Here is a 9,419-nt window from a genome sequence, read left to right as displayed (position 1 = left end):
CCAGAATTCTCAGAATCTCAAATGGAATCATTTTTGGATTATATCGGACAGAATGGATTTGGAAATCAGAAACCAGATTTCGTTACATCAAAGGATCTTCTCAAATCAGTGACTTCTTTGGAAACTCATTTAATCCACGTATGCAAAGTGGGCGGAGTCATATTTGTACTGAAAATGGATAAAGAGAATGCGATGGAATCGAAAAATCAACTGATTTTCAATCATTTGATGACAAAGAAATCGGAAAATGAGCCAATTCGAAACGATTCAATTCAAAAAGGAGTTTGGAAAGCTGAAATGTTGAATGGAGGAAAGAAAGAGTACAGTATTCTGTATTCTGGAAAAGTGGACGCAATTCAAAAAACAAAAATGGGAAAATCGAGAAATTATGAGTTGGAAGTGGCATTTGGAGGATGCGAAAATGATGCATTTTGGTGGGAAAAAAGTTGTAAATTATTCTGGAAATCGTTTTTCGGAGCATCTCCCTCTATTATAATTGCATCAAGAACTGGAGAGTTTGCACTCAAAAAGAAGATTAATGACATTATGATCACTTATCCAAAGAATTCCATTTATGAGGTAAGTCATATTCTAAATCTTTTTGGATTACTGTAACATTTATATTTCCAGATCAAAGAACTATCTCGTGATGAACTGCCTTCTCTAGCTGCTCCCAATAATCAACGACCCCTTTGGACAGTTTCAGATGGAAAAAAGAACCTTTATAATTTTTTGAAATTGGTCAAAAGTCATGTGAAAAGAGATGGTGACTGTTTTGTGATCTCCAGAATTCCGGGAAGTCAAAAATGGAATTTCAAACAGGATATTGCATCTGTTGGCACATTCAAAGAAGCTATCCAAATAAGTATTCCTAATTTATGATCTCTTTATTAATTTTTCTCATTTTTCAAAATAAATTGTTTCTCTGAGATTGATTGACGATGAAAACTTTTATTGCTCAGTTTTTTCCGGTAAATGAAGATACTCCATCCAATGTTTTTTTTTCTTATTTTCTTTTCAGTTGTTCTTTGTTTGTTTGACTCGTTATCATGTTCAAAAGTTTAAAAAAGAACATAGGAACTTTTATTTACTAATAGTAAACAAACAGTCGTCACAAATAAGAGAAATCAACCAAGTTTTGTAAAAATTGCAAAATATTTGACAACAAAAAAACATCACATATCAAAAAATCCTCTATGTTCAAGAAATTCTCTGAAGATCGAAATTCATAGAAAAATCAGAAATTCAAAAATATCTATTTTTCAAATTGATATACAATTGAAATATATCCCAAGCTATGACAGGAGAAACCTGTATGAGATGGGGAGGTAGTATGTGGTCAAAGATTTGAAAAAAGGAGAATAAGCCCAACAGAGCAAACGAGACGGGCCTTCTGTTAAGATAGAAAAAAGGTGATAAAGGGAACGTTTCACACTTATTCAGATTTCTCATCGTTACCAGCTTATTCCTCCATAACAGTGCTCGCCGGATTGACGCTGAAAAAATTGAATTTCATATTTTTTGAAATTTGCGAAAAACAATTCTCGAGCCAAAAACAAAACAATCTTATCGGTGGAACCATATCCAAAATTTTCGACTTTTTATCGATCTCCTCGCTGCTAATTTCAAGCATCTGCAATTTTGAAAACGTGCCTGTGGTCTTCCATTTCCGAAGAAACAAATCGACATCCTGGTTGGTCAGCTCGGAATCTTCCAATTCGATTTTAACAGATGTGCATTCCAAGAGTTGATCTATAGTGACCCAGAAGGAATGAGAAATGTGAATCTTTGAGATCTTCATCTGTTTCCATAATCCTATAAAACCACTCATGTCTTTATTCTTGCAATCCAGTTCCAACCGTCTCACTTCCAAGTTCTTCTTGATTACAACACGGCATAAATCCAAGAATTTTTCGAAATCATTAAAGGCGCTGGCTTTTATGAAAGGGGCTCTTCTGCATCCGAAGACATCCACCAAATCCTCCAACAATTGAGCGACGGCTTCATTGGGATATGTTAAGTGTAGAATACTTCCCATGATCGACACAGTCAAACAGTAGCAATTTTTTGGATATTCATCTATTTTGAATCGATACTCTTCCCGACGATTACCCTTCAGATATATCGATGTCGAGGTGAGACTCGAGATTTTCCATTTGTTTGCAACTTTCGATTTGACAAGTTTTCGAGTTCTCTTCGAACAACTGGATAGGACGAATCTGAAAGGCAGTTTTCTCATGAAATGACTAGAAATTGGAACTTACAATTGGAGAGGATTGCAGAGATTGAATATTTCTTCAACAAGATCGGTGGGGAGGTTGAGGAGTGGAACTGGCATTTCTGGAAATGTTCGAATTGATAAAAATTGTGAAACCTTCTCAAAAAGTTTAAGAAGGAAAAATAAATATAAGAATATCAAAGTCAATCGGATTCCTTAGCTTGAAAATCTACAATTAGATGTTTACATAACTAATTAATAAACTGTATAGCGAGCTATTAAAGAACTCATAGCAAACTCAGAGTCTCATTGCCCACCTTTTTTTTCCGGGAAAACAGAGATACGAAAAGAATGTCTCTAATGAACCATAACATACATAATGAACGCGGCGAATTGACCTAATGATTGATTAATGGGGCGGGGCCTCATCTAACTAAGAAGACTAAAGAGGGGATGAAGGTTTGTATGAGATGGAGAGACAGGGTGGGAGAAAAGTGGAAACTGAGTATACCCGAGCTACATAGAGAACATCATATACAAGCGAGTGGACCCTGCATGCAACAAGAGGAAAGACACAAGAATCAGAAGAGACAAACTCGGTAAAAATTCGCAGCAGATGTACAACAACTTAGGCGATCCCAACAGTTGTGCAGCTTGCTTGGAAGTGCTTCATTTTTCTTCCATTTTTGAAGAAGTAGGTCTAAATCCTCATTTCCAAATTTGGACTCAATTAGTTTAATGTGAGTACACGAGCAAGTGTATAATTGATCAAGTTGAAACCAATTAGAAAGCCATATATCGATCCTCTCCGGGAATTGTGTGAAGTGGTGCTGAAAGCCTGCAGGAAACAGTTGATCGCAGCGGAATGCCTTAGTGACATTCATTTGATTCGACAATTCCATGAAGTTCACAGCTTCGCGTTCATCTCTTATAAGACCCAAATTAAATACTTCCACGTCCATATTCCTATCAATCACTATTTTCACTAGTTCCAGATATCCATCAAAACTTCCAGATGATAAATCTTGGGTGATGTTTGCTATCTCTTCCACAGTTTTGATCCGAAATGTGTCCAACAGATAAACGAACAGCTCTGTGAATCCTCCATTTGGGTACTGGATGAACATGCTCTTTTCCCGTTCCGACGAAAAGTCATAATATAGAAGGTTTTTCTCGAATTCATAGTAAGCAGTTGGTATAGTAGTTTTTATGAAGCGATATCGCAAATTTCCACATAACAATACAATTTTCTTGTCGTTGCCCTTAATCTTCCAGTTATTTGTACCAGTATTCGTCATGATAGACTTTCGAGTTCTTTTGGAGCATTGCAATAGTTATATATCTAGAAAATAGAAGCGTTTTATATTGTCGAATTAAAAAAAAAGTGACACCTGAGAATTTGAAAACTTTTGCTTTTTTTGGCTTACGAGAAAGTGCGGCAAAAAAAGTAATATTTCAGAATTTCGGCTTGTTCGAGCTACTTTTGCGTTTAGGTTTAGTTTTTTGCTAAAAAATCTATTCTAGAGATGCTAACGATCATTTTTATACCAAGAAATCAAAATTTTGTTCAGAAAATCCCACTAAATTCACATAAATAAATTTGTTATCTACAGTATCCGTTTTCGCTCCGCCCCCTCGTAAATCGACACGAGCGCCGTCTCCGAGATTTTCAGGTGTCACTTTTTTTAATCCGACAATAGGATCAAGTTTCCAATTCAAAACTCACAAATCGAACGGATCACACTCTTTGAATACGTCTCGAAGAAGATCTGAATGTTTTACTAGAAAAATCACTACAATTAGTGAGAGAATCAGTCGAGCCAGTGTGGAAATTTCGTGGCTATTTGCGAACCCCGAACGACCATCTCCACACGCTTGTACATTAATCTTGTTCTTGTTTTATCTAACAAAAACGACGCAGTGCTGAACGTAGTCTCACACATGGTTTCACTGGGAACAATCGAAAAAACGAAAAGTGCTGCTGAGTACAGTCCGGGGTATTCGAATCTTTTTCTTTTCCAATACTCCTCAACCGATTCGTTCGTTGAAGGATCGTAGTACTCGGAGAGATAATAAAAATGGCGCGCGTTCAAATATTAATTAATTGCCGGCCAACCCGTCAAATTGCAACCCTGCAAGTTATTGATGTGATGTAAAATTTTTTATAGAATTGACAAAATGAAAAGATAAATAAATGACCAATAAAGATGTTCATGTTTTATGAAAATTCAAAAATTGCGGTGCCGATCCAACGGATACTATTGTGGAGGAAACGACGGACGATGACTATGACTATTACTAACTAATTTTTATCGAGAAGGTTGCCTATTCGTATTATTTTGAATTCTTTGGTTGTATCCGAAAAGGTACTTTATAATCTCTAATACAATTTTGTAGATTAACATCTGTATACTCTATTTCATAGTTCCAAAACTTCTTTTCTCCTTTGATTGTCCCTTTCTTATCCATATTGAAACTCTAAATAAATATTCCTGTTTTTCTAATAAATTTTTTTTTTAAATGAAAAGGATTACTGTAGAGTAAAATACTCGAATATTTTCTCCCTAGTCGTACGGGGCCCCTACAGTTATCATCATGAAAAAAAAATAGAAATTCTGAGAATCGAGAGAAAATCTGAAAATCTACAGTAAGATAGGGAGTCGCTCGGAAAAAAGTGTGTCAGAAAGAATCAAGATTCAAAAAAAATTTAGAATTTGAGAATCCTCAAAATTTCTGAGCAATTCAGATTTTCGAATTTGAAACACAATTTTTAGAATTTCGTAACTTTTCATATCCTCCAAATGCCAATGTTTGGATCCTCGAAACTTGGCACCCTGGAAATTAATCAAATCAGTAATTTATCTCTTTTTCATGAATGATATCCAAAATTGATCAACTGATAAAATGATTATCATAAGATCAAAACCACATTGTCCGTTCATAATTTTTGATTACATTGTACAGTAAGCAAGATAACTTTGGCTAGTAAGTTTCTTGTTACTTAACCTCAAATTTCGCAATCCTTCAAAATAAAGTTATTACTATTAGGTTGGAAGGAAAGTAACTGTTCTTTGATTTATTTGTGAATAATACAAAAATCAGATTAAGCCAAGATTAGCAGTATGCACCGTCGTGGTCCACAACATCTTGCCAACATTCAGGTAACTTGTGGGTACCATACCTCCAAAAGCTAGCTAGCCGCAAATCAAAATATCCCCTTTTTCCAGTTTTTTCTCATAAATGGTGCAAAATTCATCACTCTCCAGATGGCGTTGTAAATCTTCGAATACTCAATAATCTGATAGAGCCAAGTCAGGACTATAAGTAGGTGAGGAAGAACCGTCCCACTGAAGCTGCGCAAGTCTGACTTGACTTTCGTTAAAAAATGCAAAGCCTCATGTTGTACGGAAAGTCGCGTCGTATTTGAGCCGCATTGGCTAGACGGTTTTATAGGTAGATTATTGGTTATTCGGAGATATACAACGCTATCTGGAGCGTGAGGACTTTGACAAAATCGATGAGAAAAAAGTGCACCAAAGTAATAGTTTGATTCGCAGCCAGCTGGCGTTTGGAGGTATGGTATCCGTAAGTTACCAAAATGTTGACAACATGTTGTGGACCACGACGGTACATACTGTCAATCTTGGATTAATCTTGTTTTTGTTTTATTTACTAATAAAAAATGGACAGTTACTTTCCTTCCAACCTAATATTAGTTTCATAATTGAACATCTATTTGTTTACTACACTTTATTTTTGAAAGTTTCGTTCCGAGCATGATGACGAAGGAAACAAACAAAAAATTAGTGGAAAGCAAATAAGAAAGATCATTTTGTGAATGGAGTATGTTCTTTTACTGAAAAAATAGAGCTAGAAAAAAGAGCTAGAAAAAATGACGTAGTAAGAATTTTTAAAAGATCAAAATAGGCGTTTCTAGGTATAAAACCCTTGAAAAATCCCAAAAAAAAAATAAAAAAGGGTTTCATGGACCCTAATATTCTTACCCAATTATCTCTAAATATTCTAAAAGCCTTTGGAACCCGAAATTCTTCTTTCGTCTTCTCTCCAGTGTCCATTTTATTATCTCTGGCTAGCCAAAATTTAACTGAAAAATATATTCCTGGAATTTCAAATATCCAAGAAACGGCTCTAAAATTCTCTACTCAAAAAGTAAGTTTTCAGGACAAACAGACACACATATGGACACTATTTTCAGACAGATTCTTACAGATTAGATTGGCAATACCAGCTTAACGAATTTCGTGTCAGAGAAATGAGCAATGGTTTGAAAAATTTGAAATTTCTGAAAATGAACATAAAGGATAATTTATTATTGTCTTGTGATGATCTTCTGGCCAGATATACAATAAATGAGGATATAGAGGTTTGTTGATGGCCTAGAAATATTTCTAGGCCAATTTTTGAATTTCAGGTTTTGGAACTTCCATTATCTGAAGAGCCAGAGAAATTCGTTGCGTTTATTCCAAGGAGCAATGGGAATATATCGGAATTAATTGAGGTACAATTCCTTAATTTTCCGTAACATTCTAATTTTCTAAAAAAATTTCAGAACCTGACGACGTCTAAATTCCAAGACCTCCTCTACAAACTGTCTTCCGAATTCGTCAATTTTGAAATTCCAATTTTCAAAATTAAATCCAATCTACAGTATCCCGTTCCAAACATTTTCCAATTCGAAATTCCGGACAAGACGGAGGAAGAAGTCATGAGAGACCCTGGTTTTATAAAGAGACCTTGTGAAACGATTCCTATTCATTTATATCTGAATCGCCCATTTTTGTTTTCAGTGATTGTTGAAAAAGATCCTATTTTGATGGGAGTGTTTAATGGCTTTTGATTAGAATTGTATTTAAATAAATTATTCTGAACTTCTAAATTATCTTTGAATTATCCAGTACGCAGTTGTTCAGCCAAAAGGAAGACTGCTGATCTTCTGGAATATTCCTCAATTCGACTGAAGAAGTGGCGCACTAGTTGCTTTCCTTTTTCCACAGTCCATTCAGGCCACCATATTAGATCGTTTTCTTCATTTTTCTCTTTAATTTTTCGTTCTTCCATCTTGTCGACGATGTATTCTATTCTCAACTCCTCAATCGAAAAATAAAATGTGTACAGTATTTAAAAAAATACAAAAATCTTACTTTGCAAAGAGAATATGGCGGGTAGTCTTCGCGAGATGAGTTTGTTCTTTTGTCGATATCGTCTCCAGTCTTTTGATCTCTGTACAAACTTCTTAAAGTCAATGCCATTCGAATGAATGGAACAATTTATTTGTTCAAGGCAAATGACGATACATTTTTTCCAAATCTCTCAAACTTCAGTGAAGTCTACCGTCACTTTATGACTAAAAGCTCGGAAAATGAAGAATTTGAACAGGATGGAATAGTGAGGAAAGGGGTTTTTATGGCTGAAATTCCAAAGGAAGGAGGCTCCTGGAAAGTGATGTATTCCGGTGTGGTTGCAGCAATCGATGGTGAGGAGGACAAGTTTAAAATTTGAAACAATATGAAACGTTTTCAGAAAACATGCAACACTATGAAATGAAAGTGTTCACTGGTGGTTTGAGGGATATTGTCTGGAAGTGTCGAAGCTGTAGATTTTACTGGCAAGCTGTGTTCAGTGATCTCATTCAATTATAGTTGGTACTAAAATGAACAGGTATTTGAAAGCGGTGAGTGTTTAAAGAAGAGAACTTTGAGCTCAATTATCTCGATTCCAGGAAAAGATATTAAAAAGTTGTCAACTGACAAAACACTTTTGATGTTATGATAAACTTTTTATCAGTTGACAAAATTTTGGCATCTTCTACAGGAATTGAGATTTATGAGCTCACAGTTAAGAGGACGGCTGCCGACAGTGTAGCTAAGCTGGCAAGCGCCTGCTTTTCAACTTTGAGATAATTGAGCTTAAAGTTGACGGTCTCCGTGGGCTTCTATCTCAATTTCAGATCCGATTACTTCTTCGTTCGGATATTCCAACAAATGCGGCTGAAGCAGCCAGAGCAAGAATTCCTATGATATCAGATACGGACCGAGACCCAAAAAATCCAGTATGGAACGTGGAGGATGGTGAGAAGAAGCTTCAAGACTTCTTCAACCTAGTAGCTGGAAAATTAACAAATGATGTGGACGAATGTGTATTCTTCAAGCCATCTGGTCACATTCATTGGAACACTGAACCATGTAACGGACCTTCGATGATGGAAATACTCACTTTGTATGGTCCAACTCCACTGGATCCAGTGGTTCCCCCAAAAGACCCTGAACGGGCGAATATGAGGAGTCAGCCTTTTATTTTAGATGAAATCAAAATAGAACCAAAGTCCAAAATCTATTTCAACGTTACGTTCAACAGAAGTTGTTTTATGAGAATAACCAATGCTTCCATTAATTCAATTCTTTTTAATGCCGCGTTCAAAGTAGACTCCAGGAACTGGAAATTGCGTCCAAAGCTGCCAATTTTTCCAGGTTTTCCAGGAGCACGAAACTTCGATTTTCCGCGTTGTAGCTGTGTTGATTTTTCGAGATCCGCTGTAAATTAACAAGAAACTTTCTTTTTTTGGACCTCGAATTGATGTCGAAGAAAAAAAACACAGCTACAACGAGGGAAATCGAAGTTTTAAGTCCATGGAAAACCTGGAAAAATTGACAGCTTTGGAAGCGATTTCCAGTTCCTGGAGGNTACTTTGAACGCGGCATAAAATTGCTTCAAATCATCCGGATATTAAAATTCTTCCGAAATCTGGAAGTCTGGAATCAAAAAAATCCATGATGTTGGAAGTGAAAATGGAGGAACATTCAAATAACTACATACCTAGTTGGATAAAGATTGAGTGGACTGATTGGATGAAAGGAAAATCGATTGATGAGGTTTTTGAAGAAGATGGAGTGTTTAAAAGGAAGAATATTCTTGTGGAGCTCAATGAATAATCCTCATTAGTTCTGTTCATGGAATTATCATTTTTGTATACCCCTTGTGATTTGATTTTTGAAAGTTATCATGAAGTCTTCCCAATGGAGCATACAGTTAAAAATGTAAACTTCAATTTCAGGTTCTCAACTTCTTTGATTTTTCAGCCTTTTCCCAGTCACAGAATCTTTTTATCTCTTATTGTCTATTCAATAAAACGTGGGCGCGCCGCAGGTTGCAAAGTGACACGCCCCTTTATGAAACGCGGAGA

The 9,419-nt window shown here is 35.8% G+C and overlaps 4 protein-coding genes across 4 annotated transcripts in view; 3 read left to right on the top strand and 1 right to left on the bottom strand.

Moving 5' to 3' along the window:
* CBG18678 overlaps positions 1 to 882 on the top strand; it is a gene marked incomplete at both ends in the record, with an annotated part of 3,640 nt that extends 2,758 nt beyond the window's left edge. Inside the window, 2 exons of the mRNA XM_002640470.2 lie at positions 14 to 579; positions 631 to 882. Of these exons, the coding sequence (XP_002640516.2) occupies positions 14 to 579; positions 631 to 882 (818 nt within the window). The remainder of the gene's footprint in view (positions 1 to 13; positions 580 to 630) is intronic.
* A 580-nt stretch (positions 883 to 1,462) lies between these two features.
* CBG18679 lies at positions 1,463 to 2,338 on the bottom strand (the record flags this gene model as incomplete). The annotated part of the gene is made up of 3 exons (XM_045241308.1): positions 1,463 to 1,496; positions 1,860 to 2,219; positions 2,265 to 2,338. The coding sequence occupies 3 exons, from the start codon at positions 2,336 to 2,338 to the stop codon at positions 1,463 to 1,465; spliced, it is 468 nt and encodes a 155-aa protein (XP_045096556.1).
* A 3,864-nt stretch (positions 2,339 to 6,202) lies between these two features.
* CBG18680 lies at positions 6,203 to 7,076 on the top strand (the record flags this gene model as incomplete). Its single annotated transcript, XM_002640472.1, has 4 exons — positions 6,203 to 6,388; positions 6,435 to 6,602; positions 6,651 to 6,737; positions 6,789 to 7,076. 4 exons carry the CDS (start codon positions 6,203 to 6,205, stop codon positions 7,074 to 7,076), a joined length of 729 nt encoding a protein of 242 aa, XP_002640518.1.
* Positions 7,077 to 7,579: 503 nt separating this feature from the next.
* CBG18681 lies at positions 7,580 to 9,307 on the top strand (the record flags this gene model as incomplete). Its single annotated transcript, XM_002640473.2, has 4 exons — positions 7,580 to 7,712; positions 7,760 to 7,851; positions 8,187 to 8,598; positions 9,291 to 9,307. 4 exons carry the CDS (start codon positions 7,580 to 7,582, stop codon positions 9,305 to 9,307), a joined length of 654 nt encoding a protein of 217 aa, XP_002640519.2.
* Between the last annotated feature and the right edge of the window lie 112 nt (positions 9,308 to 9,419).

Source organism: Caenorhabditis briggsae, assembly GCF_000004555.2.
Source record: "Caenorhabditis briggsae complete genome, chrI, whole genome shotgun sequence".
Classification (NCBI taxonomy): Eukaryota; Metazoa; Nematoda; class Chromadorea; order Rhabditida; family Rhabditidae; genus Caenorhabditis; species Caenorhabditis briggsae.
This window is presented reverse-complemented; position numbering and strand designations above follow the sequence as displayed.